General features: G+C 44.8%; 1 protein-coding gene across 2 annotated transcripts; it reads right to left on the bottom strand.

The window, feature by feature from the left end:
• Positions 1 to 210: 210 nt before the first annotated feature.
• Positions 211 to 9828, bottom strand: LOC129181267 (protein FAM169B-like). Of its 2 annotated transcripts, XM_054776231.1 has the most exons (8): positions 9574 to 9828; positions 8697 to 8843; positions 8483 to 8614; positions 2841 to 2943; positions 2465 to 2550; positions 2116 to 2278; positions 787 to 969; positions 211 to 706 (listed from the first exon to the last, which is right to left on the bottom strand). In XM_054776231.1, the coding sequence occupies exons 2-8, from the start codon at positions 8697 to 8699 to the stop codon at positions 525 to 527; spliced, it is 852 nt and encodes a 283-aa protein (XP_054632206.1). In that variant the 5' UTR covers positions 8700 to 8843; positions 9574 to 9828; the 3' UTR covers positions 211 to 524. The 2 variants fall into 2 exon arrangements, with proteins under 2 accessions (XP_054632206.1, XP_054632205.1); XM_054776230.1 differs by having other exon boundaries at positions 2116 to 2550; positions 8483 to 8843.
• Between the last annotated feature and the right edge of the window lie 2329 nt (positions 9829 to 12157).

Genomic DNA, 12157 nt, shown 5'->3' with positions numbered 1-12157 from the left:
AAACAGTTATTCTAAAATCTACTTGTAATAAATATTTACTCACTCAGTAAATTATTTTTTTCCTACATATCCTTATAAATCAATGTAATTATATTTAAAAATTGCTTACCAAACCAAATAGCTCTAAAGTCCGAGACACAAACTTGTGATCGAGCTTGTCAAAGGCTTTAAAAAAAAAGAAGCCTCGAAACAGGATAAACCGTCTTCTTTTATGAGGTGCTTGTAGTCAAGTACACAGTAAGTCTTACATTGCTGTGTTCCCTTAATGAAACCTGATTCCGTGTGTGAAATATCTTCATCCATTTGCATAAATACTGCATAGGTGAGAATTGTGTAATTGTGTTATGTTGTCTATTAGCTTCGCGAAAATGGGGTGGATTGCTGTCGTAAGGTATCATGCTGCATATACACAATATCTAGCATTTCATTTGAGCATATGATTTTTCTTTCTATATGCATTGTTTTGTGCGCCGGCCTATGTGGACCACTCGAGAGCTTGGATTATATGCTCGTGCGTCATCGGGTCAGTCTGGGGATCTGCTTGAATCTTTTTGGCCCTCGTCACCCGCGTCATCTCGACTGAGTGGATATCTGCGTAATTGGATGTTGAGCCAGATGTTTCGCCGTTGGGTCCAGCCCCCGGGGGCCTCCACCTCATACAGGCGCTCTCGGTGGTCTTCGTGCAGCTGCAGGAAGCGCCTACACACTTCAGACAGCAGACGCTGCATCAAGGCACGACCCGTTCCTCGTTTCCCGCGTCAGATGTGTGAAAATGTTGGCTCTAACCTGCCACCATGCTGGAGGACAGCGGCACGCTGACTCCCAACTCCTCCTCACCGGGGAACGAGGAGCAGAAGTCAGCTAGCATCTTCAGGCCCAGTCCTCTCCTCCTCCAGCTTTTCCTCACCAGCACCGAGTCCAGAACGGGCAGGAGGTAGCATCGGCTGCTCCGGCCGTCACACAGGCTGCCTGGAAGAGAGCGCGGCGTGTCAAGGAAAAGGAAAGTCAAACTGGGCGTGGTCACATGCGCTAAAAATGAGCTCAAACGCTGCGACCGTCAGGGAGGGTAAAGATAGTACCTGTTCCTATGAAAAGGACAGTGAAAACTCGATGCACCACAGCTGCCACCATACAGCAGAAATGCTTTTCTCCGTTTCTGCTGCTGTTTTTTCCAACTGCTTGTTGTCATAACAGAGGGTTTTTCTGCAACCTAATTGGCCAAAAATGACCATTTTATTTTGTTTTTTTTCTCCTAACATTACAAACTTTTCTAATATTCGGTTAATATAACGTTATGCTCCTAAAATTATGTTATTTTTCTTTTTAATATTACCAGTTCATTCTTGTAAAATTGCAACTTTTTTGTCATTGGAATATTACTTTCTCCTAATATCTGGACTTTTTTCCAGAAAAATTACACTTTTTTTCCATGTTTGCTGCTGTTTTTTTTTAAATGTAATTTTCCCACTACTTTGTTGTCATAACATTAGAACTTTTTTCTGCAACCTGATGACCATTTTATTTTGTTTTGTGTTTCTCATAATATTACAAGTTTCTCGTAAAATTGCGACTTTGTTTCTCCTTATAGAACATGACTTTCCCCGTTTTTCCTATTATGACTTTTGAAAAATAACATTTTTCTGTAATATTGCCAGTCTATCCTACTAAAATGCCATTATTTTTCCTCGTAAAATTGCGACTTTCTCTCGTTAGAGTACAATCTTTTTCTTTTAATATTTTGCCTTTATTGGGGTACAATACTTATTAAAAATAATATTTTTATTTAATATATATTTTTACATAATATTGGAATTTTTTCCAGTAAAATTACATCTGTTTTTTTCCATTTCTGCTGCTGTTTATAGTATTTGTAATTTTTTTTTAACTACTTTGTTATCATAACATACGTTTTTTCTGCAACTGTATAGTCCAAAAATGAGTTTATTTTGTTTGGTTTGTTTGTCATAATATTGCGATTTCCATAAAATGTTTATTCCAGCTTTATGCAACTAAAATGATGCCTCAGTTGCACCGCACACTAATTTACTAAGTGACCTACGGGTATCCATAAAGACACCTGTGCCCGACCTGCTTCATGGCGTTTCGGAAGCATACCTTTATGTTTGACAGTGTAGAAGCCCACCGCCCGGCCGTCCACCCACAGCAGCTTGGCACGCTCCGTGCGGGGGTGCGGGGAGAAGAGCGCCTCAGTCCGCGACGGCCCATCTACCACCTGGCTGAGCAGGAACAGAATCAGCCTCTCCGTGAACGACCGCACCTGAAGGAAACATCTCAGCTTCAAGCGGCCCGACTTCACTTTTTCTACAGCGCCGGATGAAAAAGACAAGCGACAATCTTGGATGTGAACGTATTGGAGTAGCGCTCGCTGCTTCCCACGCGTGTTTAACACCGTCAGCACGTTAAGATGGGAACCCCGCCCTTCAAAAAACTCAAGTGTGATTACCGGAACCAAGCCGGCCCTGGATTTGCAGGACGTTCGCGTGACGTCGTCCACGGACCACCACCTTCCATGCAAGTATAAAGCCACCACTGCAAAGGAACACTTTTATTTTAGTGATCTCATTCGATTTTTATGTCTTAAATCTCAGAGGAATTGTTACTTTAAAAAAAAGTATTTGATTTTTCATACGTATGATTTATTTCATTATAAATATTAGTTTATCAGTTATTTATTATATGTATGCATTTTCTCATCTTTATTTTTATTGTTAAGATTTATTTTGATTACATGTTTTATATTTGATTTCTTTCAGTCCCGTTTGACGTATTTATATTTACAATTGATGTTTTTGAAGATGTGTTGGTACGTGTGAGCACACCTTGAGTCGGACGGTCAGGTGGGTGCAGCGCCAGGAGCGAACATCCCGCTTGGTTATCCTCAAACAGCTGCAACCATGTGACGTTACTGGCACTTATTGTCACCTGCACGGAGAGACGCGATGAATGTCATGTTCTGCATTCTGCTCTGCTGCCCTCTGCTGTTTTTGTGTTGCAGCACATCCCTGAACATGACCCAGACCTAATCACACACACCTGCAGCTCATTACCTCCTCCCTTCTTAAGCTGCAGCCAAACAATCTACCAGTGCCAGATTGTACTCCTTGACTCCCTGACCTCCTGTTCCTTGCTCCCGCTTAGCCCGGCTTCTTGTTCCTTACCCTGCATTCTGGCTCCCTTACCTGCTTGTTCATTCAGCCTTGTATCCAAGATATCTCCTGTCAGGTTTGCCTACAGTGTTTTTTGTTTGTACTTTGGTTTTTGTTCCTGACAGCCTTTTGCTGTCAGTGTTTTTCGTTGGTTAACCGTTAGTGGATTTTCCTTAGTTGTACTTTTACCTTGTGGACTCTTTCTGTTTCGTATTAAAGTATTTTTGTTACTATTTTTGACTCTGGTTGTCTGCATTGGGATCCTGATTCCTGTCGTGGCTCCCACCACGCCTGACAGAACAATCTGGCCAAAATGGATCCCGCAGACATGGAGCACTTCCGCTCGGCCCTGGCACATCAAGGCCAATTAGTCGGTGGCCACGAGAAGACCCTCCAAGGCATCATGGAGGCCATATCGGTCCTATCTGCCGGCATGGACGCTCTAAACCTACGACTCGCCAGCACCTCCTCTCACCCGCCACCAGAGGTCGGTACGTCCCCACACGCCTTAGACGCACCACATGGCGCAGCTGCACACGCACCTGTATCTCATCAGCTGCGAGAGCCTAATATCCCTCACCCTGCTCGCTTCTCTGGAGATTCGGACTCCTGCAACCAGTTTCTACACCAGTGTTCCCTCGTTTTTGACCAGCAGCCCACCACGTACACATCGGACCAATCCAAGGTAGCATTCATAATGAGCTTACTCTCGGGTAGAGCCGCTACGTGGGCTATGGTTGCGAGCACATCTATGCCTGCCATACGCACCTCCTTACCTATGTTCCTGGAAGAAATCAGACGGGTTTTTCACCATCCCATTCGGGGAATGGAAGCAGCTAGCCGACTACTAGACATGAAACAGAAAGGACGCTCGGTGGCAGATTTTTCTATTGATTTCCGAGTGCTTGCTGTAGAGAGTGGGTATCCCGATACCGTTCTCCGAAGTATTTTTCGCAAAGCACTCCATGTACACATTAAAGATGAGCTGGTGGCTAAGGACAACACTACTTCCCTCAACGGCCTTATCAATTTAGCCATAGAGTTAGAGAACCGCATAAGGGAGAGGGTGAGAGAGTACACCAAGGAGGGATACGGCGGCAGGTTGTCAATTCCTACCAGGATATCATTACCATCTCCTGAGGGACAGAGGCTCGAACCAGGGATCGGAGACGCCGTGGCCGTACTACCAGAGGTTCCCATGCAACTTGGGGGACGACGCCTCGCCGCCGAGGAAAGAGCACGTCGTCGCAAGCTGGACCTCTGCCTCTACTGTGGAGATCCGGGGCATCGACTCCTCCAATGCCCCATTCGACCACATCGTCGCCAAGGATCGACTTCTGGATCAGCAGCGGAGTTAAAGCCAAGATCCAGGAGCAACCAACCGGCTACGGAGGACCATCCAGCCATGGGGAGCTGTGAGTACCTCCATGATTCAGCCACTACAGCGGAGGAGGTTTCCTTCAAGAGACTTCAAATTAAGGGAGTAATTATAAAGAAAGAGAGAAGTATTGACATAACCGCACTTATTGACTCGGGCGCCGATGACTGTTTCTTGGACACTACGTTTGTTCTCAAACATAATATCAGCATGATTAAGTTACCTGCTAAGAAGGAGGTCTGGTCTTTGGATAGGCGCTTCCTGGCGGCCATTACACACCAAACCGAACCGCTTATCCTTCATCTCTCTGGTAACCACTCCGAGACCATCCGTTTTTATGTCATGCCCTCCCAGTCCGCACCACTAGTGCTGGGGTTAACCTGGCTTAAGCTTCACAACCCACTCTTAGATTGGAACAAATTGCACGTCTCCAGTTGGAGCCCGTTTTGTCACGCTAACTGTCTCCGTTCGGCTCGATCCAATGTTCCCTCTTCCATATCCCCAGAGGAAGTTATAGATCTTACAGGAATTCCTAGCGAATACCACGACTTAAAGCAAGTGTTCAGTAAGGACCGTGCGCAAACACTTCCCCCTCATCGACCGTACGACTGCGCCATAGAATTACTCCCTAACGCCACATTTCCTAGCGCCAAATTGTATAACATCTCCGCTCCAGAACAAAAAGCCCTCAAAGAGTACATTTCCTCTTCCCTAGCAGCCGGTCTTATTCGACCCTCTTCCTCGCCACTGGGGGCGGGTTTTTTCTTTGTTGCCAAGAAAGACAAATCTCTACGGCCCTGTATCGATTACCGGGGGCTCAATAGCATCACGGTCCGCAATAGTTACTCCTTGCCACTTATGGATTCTGCCTTTTCCGCTTTACACTCTGCACGCATTTTTTCAAAATTGGATCTCCGCAACGCCTATCATCTGGTACGCATAAAGGATGGAGATGAGTGGAAGACCGCGTTTAACACACCGCTGGGGCATTTCGAATATCTGGTGATGCCTTTCGGTCTCACGAACGCCCCGGCGGTGTTCCAAAACCTCATTAACGATGTTCTCAGCGACATGATAAATCAATTCTGTTTCGTATATTTGGATGACATACTTATCTTTTCCAGGAATCTTCAAGACCACACCACTCATGTCCGACTAGTTCTCCAGCGTTTAATGGAGAATAGGCTCTACGTTAAGGCAGAGAAGTGCGACTTTCACGCCACTTCGGTGCCATTTCTGGGGTACATTGTGGAGAAAGGTCAACTGCGTGCCGATCCCGCCAAGATCCAGGCGGTGGTCGAGTGGCCTACTCCCAAATCAAGGAAGCACTTGCAGAGGTTTCTCGGGTTCGCCAACTTCTACAGGCGATTCATACGTAATTTCAGCAGCAAAGCAGGACCTCTGACTAGGCTTACATCACCTAAAATTCCGTTTGTATGGACCCCAGAGGCTAATTCTGCGTTTAACACACTCAAGACCTTGTTTACTTCCGCTCCGGTTCTGGTACATCCTGATCCTAATTTACAATTTTCTGTTGAGGTTGACGCTTCTGATACGGGAGTGGGAGCCGTGCTGTCCCAGCGGTCCCCGGTCGACCAGAAACTGCATCCCTGCGCCTTCTTCTCGCGTCGCCTCACACAGGCTGAAGGGAACTACGATGTGGGCAACAGGGAGCTGTTGGCCATCGTTCTCGCGCTGCGGGAGTGGCGGCATTGGCTGGAGGGCGCAGTTCATCCTTTTATAGTTATCACCGACCACAAGAACTTGTCCTATATCAGAACCGCCCAGAGACTCAATGCCAGACAAGCCCGTTGGTCACTGTTCCTAACACGCTTCAATTTCTCCATCACCTACAGACCCGGTTCACGCAATATTAAACCTGACGCCCTGTCCAGAGTCTTCAGTCCCACGGAGGAGGGAACAGCGCCGGAAACCATCATACCTGTGGCCCGAGTGTTGGGCGCTCTTCGGTGGGAGGTGGAGAAGAAGGTGTCGGAGGCAACTAAAGGGGAGGAGTCTCCAGAGGGTTGTCCTGCTGGTAAATTGTTTGTTCCTGAGACGCTGAGGTCGGACGTATTGCAGTGGGGTCACGCTTCCAGAGTTACCTGTCACCCAGGAACCAGACGAACTCAACTGGCATTGGCGCAGAGGTTTTGGTGGCCTTCCATGGCGGCGGATGTGAAGGAGTTCGTCGCGGCCTGCTCTGTCTGCGCCAGAAATAAGTCATCGAATCGACCTCCGGCGGGTCTGTTACAACCGCTGCCCATCCCGACCCGTCCCTGGTCACATATAGCTTTGGACTTCGTTACTGGACTACCTGCTTCCAGAGGAAATACCACAATTCTGAACATTGTTGACCGGTTTTCCAAGATGGCACATTTCATAGCGTTACCTGGACTACCTACTTCACTGGACACAGCGCGACTCTTGGTGAGACATGTCTTCCGCATCCACGGAATCCCAATCAACATTGTTTCCGACAGAGGGCCCCAATTCACTTCCAAGGTCTGGAAGTCCTTCTGCAAGATGCTCGGGGCATCAGTGAGCTTATCATCTGGTCACCATCCACAGACAAACGGCCAGACAGAGCGGGCCAACCAGGACCTCGAGGCTGCCTTACGATGCGTCTGCCACCGACACCCGTCATCCTGGTCCATCCACCTCCCCTGGGTGGAGTACGCGCATAACACCCTTGTCAGCTCGGCCACAGGTATGTCACCCTTTAAAGTCGCCAATGGATACCAGCCTCCTCTTTTTCCGTCTCAGGAGGCGGAAGTGTCAGTACCATCGGTCCAGATCCACCTTCGCCGCGCCCGAAGAGTTTGGCGAGAGACGGTAGCTGCACTGAACCGCACGGCGGAGCGCAATCGACGCCTGGCCGACCGCCACAGAATTCCGGCACCCGTCTACCAGGTCGGTCAGGAAGTCTGGTTGTCATCCAGGGACTTACCACTGGCCGGAACCAGCCGGAAGCTTGCACCCAGATTTGTGGGACCATACCTAATTGACTCCATCATCAGTCCCTCCGCCGTCAGACTTAAACTACCTCCAGCACTCAAAGTACACCCGGTATTCCACGTCTCCTGCCTCAAACCTGTGTCCTCCAGTCACCTGTGCCCCCCGGCCGAGTCGCCTCCTCCGCCGCGCCTGATCGATGGCCATCCAGCATACACGGTGAAGGCTATCTTGGACTCCCGAAGGAGGGGCAGAGGATTCCAGTACCTGGTCGACTGGGAGGGTTACGGCCCTGAGGAGCGTTCTTGGGTCTCCCGCTCCCTTATCTTGGACCCGTCACTCATAAGCGACTTCCACCATCTCCACCCTAACAAGCCAGGTAAGCCGCCAGGAGGCGTCTTATGAGGGGGGGACATACTGTCATGTTCTGCATTCTGCTCTGCTGCCCTCTGCTGTTTTTGTGTTGCAGCACATCCCTGAACATGACCCAGACCTAATCACACACACCTGCAGCTCATTACCTCCTCCCTTCTTAAGCTGCAGCCAAACAATCTACCAGTGCCAGATTGTACTCCTTGACTCCCTGACCTCCTGTTCCTTGCTCCCGCTTAGCCCGGCTTCTTGTTCCTTACCCTGCATTCTGGCTCCCTTACCTGCTTGTTCATTCAGCCTTGTATCCAAGATATCTCCTGTCAGGTTTGCCTACAGTGTTTTTTGTTTGTACTTTGGTTTTTGTTCCTGACAGCCTTTTGCTGTCAGTGTTTTTCGTTGGTTAACCGTTAGTGGATTTTCCTTAGTTGTACTTTTACCTTGTGGACTCTTTCTGTTTCGTATTAAAGTATTTTTGTTACTATTTTTGACTCTGGTTGTCTGCATTGGGATCCTGATTCCTGTCGTGGCTCCCACCACGCCTGACAATGAAGGCGCCATGTCCATATATTCCTAATGTTGGCTCTGGCAGACATGACGTAGGCTGTCATACCTTTGTGCTTTCTGACCATTGAAAGCACTCATGCTCGTGTGATCTGGACTCCAACGACAAGAAATAGCCTTCAGATGCTGACCTCAGTTCAGTTTCATCCACAGGTGGAAGGTCTGCAGGGAACATGGCCTTCTGCACACAACGGAACGTGCACGTGTCATGACTCTTCTCATCAACAAGCTACGCTCCACGCACACAAAGATCTTCAATGCACCATATTTGTCTTTAAGGACGTACTACACGCAAAGATCCTCTATGCGACAGAAGCTCGGCTGTTTAAGGGCCGACAGCACCAACAGTGTATGCAGAGAACACAACCCTTTAGATCAGGGATGTCCAAGTGCAGCCCGGGGGCCGAATTCTAAAAATAATATTTAAAAAGAATACAAAAACAGCAGTCATTTTATAGAATAAACACAAAATCTTACGTTGTATTCTAAAAGGAGAAAAAAAGTCGCATTTCCACAACAACAAACTTGTTGTGTTATGAGGAAAAATAACACCATTTTAGTAGCATAAAGTTGAAATATTGAAAATGACCATTTTCTTTTAATTAGTAATATTATGAGAAACAAAACAAAATAAAATTGTCATTTTTGGACAATTATGTTGCAGAAAAGGTTAAATTGTTATGACAACCAAGTAGTTGGAAAATTACACACACAAAAAACAGCAGAAATTGAAAAAACTGCTGTATCTTTCTTGAAAAAAATCATAAAAATATATTAAGTTATTTAAATAAAAAGTATTTTGCCAGAATGAAAAACGAGAATAAAGTCAGTGTTATGACTGAAAATAACCTCATTTTACTAGTGTAGACTTGAAATATTACAGAAAAGCATGTTTTTTTGAAGTCATAATATTAGGAAAAACAAAATAAAGATGTGATTTTTGGAGAAAAAACAATTCTAATCTAATCTGGCAAAAAAAATGGGATTAAAGTCATAATATTATGAGAATAAAAAATATGGGATTAAAGTCAGAATATTAAGGGAATAAAAACATATGGGATTAAAGTCATATTATTATGGTAATAACCAAATATTATGGGATTAAAGTCATATGACTATTATTGTTCTTGAATTATATACCTGTATATATAATGTTAGGCGAGGCCGAATAACTGGATCGCAAACGCAGAGGAGAGTAGTTCGTTTTAGTTAAATTAGGACTTTCCAGTCAAAAATCATTTAGCTGAGAGGCTGAAGTAGCAAACACGCGGACATGATAGTATGAATTATATACTGTTAATACTATTCATTCCGAAACAACATGGTAGTAACTTACTAACGCCCTCAAAACTACTCGTAATTATAAGGAGAAATGGAGCATTTTTTAACAAAGTGATCGCTACTGGTTACTTCCGTAAATATGGCATCACGTGACGCTCAGCCAGGATGTACTTTTTTACGCCTTAAAGAGTCAAGAGTTCAAGTGCGCAAGTCACAACCGGAAGCGGGAAGACTTGCTTTCAACTAAAAGGGTGTGCGGAACGCTAAATAACTGGACCAAACATACTAATTATGTTTGGAAATTAATTTAAGAAGAATATGTACATAACGAGAGAACGGGGTTGTACGGAGCCCCCGAGGGGACATGGGGGAAAAAAACGAATAAACTACAGGAGACACTTCCGGTCATAGTTTACTTCCACATAGCGAAAATCGGGTGGCAATGCGTCATTTAATTTCATCTTCAGCATTTGGCATCCATTCCTGCCCAAATGTAGAGGTATAAAGTGATACTGTAACTATAGCAACAAGTATTCAATTACGTGATGGTCATTCGGTTCGTCTTTTGAAAATAAAATACTAACATCCAGTCCCAGTTTGTGTTGCTGGAAACGCGTCTCTTTGAGTACTGGTACTGGAAAGTAAATACTGTACACTGATTAGCCATACATGTAAATACTCATATCACAAACTCAACCAATGTGCTGCTCTTAATTTGAAGTCTCAACGCAAACATCCGTTCTGAATACGGAAGTAGTTGCAGTACAACGCTCTTAATGGAAACCAACAGTTTTTCCAGATCACGCAAATCAGTTTTGCGTTATCTCGCAAAAATTCGTCTTTTTTTAACCCATAATTTTTTTCGTGGGCTCCGTAGTGTTGTGTGTGTTTCCGACTGCGTGTAGGGAAATTATTTTTTAATATGTCAACGGAAGTGCTCACCGTTACGCTATAGTAAAAGTTGTAATTCAAGCACGTCTAAATCATGTCGCCGGTGGTGGTGGCGGCTGGTGGAAGATTCTTCTGTCAGTGTCGCAGCATGACAACAAAAATCCTGACCAGAGTAAATTCTTTCTTATGTTTTTTTTTCAGAGGGCATACTTTGGTGGGCTTGGTTTCAAAGGTCATGTTTGCAACGTTAAAAAAGGCGCACATAATGTCAGTAACGACTTGTTTCACACTTGTTAAATGACAGAAGTAAGTTTTGAGTTGGAAGATATACTGTTAGATGAAAATGTGCTTGGCGCTGCCTGACCTTCCTGTGCGGACTTTGCATGTTGACTGCCAGGTACAGTAGCACAGTGCTGGTATGTAGAGGCTAGAGTCCCTCTATACAGAGAGTTACGACAACTGAGATTACGCCGCCATGTTGGGGCCAATTCATGCGCTCGGCTTGCGTGCACAGTACGAATGCATGTAAATTGCAATGTCTCTGCACAAAGGGACGCATGCAAAATGTCTGTTTTATAATTATTTATAGATCTATATTTTCCAATGTGTAATATGGTATAATTTTGCCATCTTTTGTTAAAACATTGAGCTTTTATAAGAGTGTTCATCTCATGATACTAGAATGAAAATAAATGACAGAGATATAAAAGCCGCAATATTTAAACATTGAAAATGATAAAAATATGTATATTTCTTCATTGTTATTTATTTATGCCTCGAAACAAGTGCAGATTTTGCAAAATGAATGCAGTTTTGTAAATTTGCTGGAGATCATGGATTACTTTATTTGCAACCAGAGGTGATTTACACAAGAATCATTCTTAACTCTAAGCATCCATGACTGCCTTATTTTTATAGTATATTTTATGTTTAGGCTACTTTCTTATATCACACTCTCACTCTCTCCAAAACGTGCCCAGCTCATCAAGAGATGCCTTAAACTTAGTAACATCGCCCCAGGTGGCTCAAGTTTTTAAAACATTGTGACATTAAAAATTTGAACATATACAGAGCCTACCTCGCACAGCTTTGAAGACGAGTTCGGCTTCCAGCCCAAACGGTTTATTTTATTTTCCCAAATTGTCCATCTGTTGACATCTAAAGGGAATCTGTAAAGCTTGAAACCCTTGTCATGTCTATTTGTGCATCCAAATGCACAAAAAAACGGCATTTTTGGGGAATAAACAATAATACGCCCAAGAATACTGTAAAGACAAGGCAAACGCAAATGCGAATTTGGCCCCAAGATGGCTCCACGAGTCACGTGACCGTATTTTTTCGACTCCTCATGTCGCAACTCTCTATATGATGGGACTCTAGTACAGGTATGCACCATCTGCCATCTAGTGGAAGAGCATTTTATTCTTCTAACTGTGACACATACACATAAATAGCACGAAAATCAATTAACCACACTATAAATAAAAAGGTACCGATCTATCGACATGCGCGTGCATGTTTTTTCCCATCCTCTTTCTCTACCAAACAGTCT

This window comes from Dunckerocampus dactyliophorus, chromosome 5, assembly GCF_027744805.1.
Source record: "Dunckerocampus dactyliophorus isolate RoL2022-P2 chromosome 5, RoL_Ddac_1.1, whole genome shotgun sequence".
Taxonomy (NCBI): Eukaryota; Metazoa; Chordata; class Actinopteri; order Syngnathiformes; family Syngnathidae; genus Dunckerocampus; species Dunckerocampus dactyliophorus.
The sequence above is the reverse complement of the archived record's forward strand: the minus strand, read 5'-3'. Positions and strand labels throughout refer to the sequence as shown.

What these genes read in the sequence shown, in the direction of transcription:
- LOC129181267 (XM_054776230.1), bottom strand. Translation starts at nt 8,608, where the DNA reads ATGTTCCCTGCAGACCTTCCACCTGTGGATGAAACTGAACTGAGGTCA. An exon ending in ACCTGACCGTCCGACTCAAG is followed by an intron (nt 2,551 to 2,840) that starts GTGTGCTCACAC and finishes GTTCCTTTGCAG; the next exon opens with TGGTGGCTTTATACTTGCAT. An exon ending in GTCCTCCAGCATGGTGGCAG is followed by an intron (nt 707 to 786) that starts GTTAGAGCCAAC and finishes TGCTGTCTGAAG; the next exon opens with TGTGTAGGCGCTTCCTGCAG.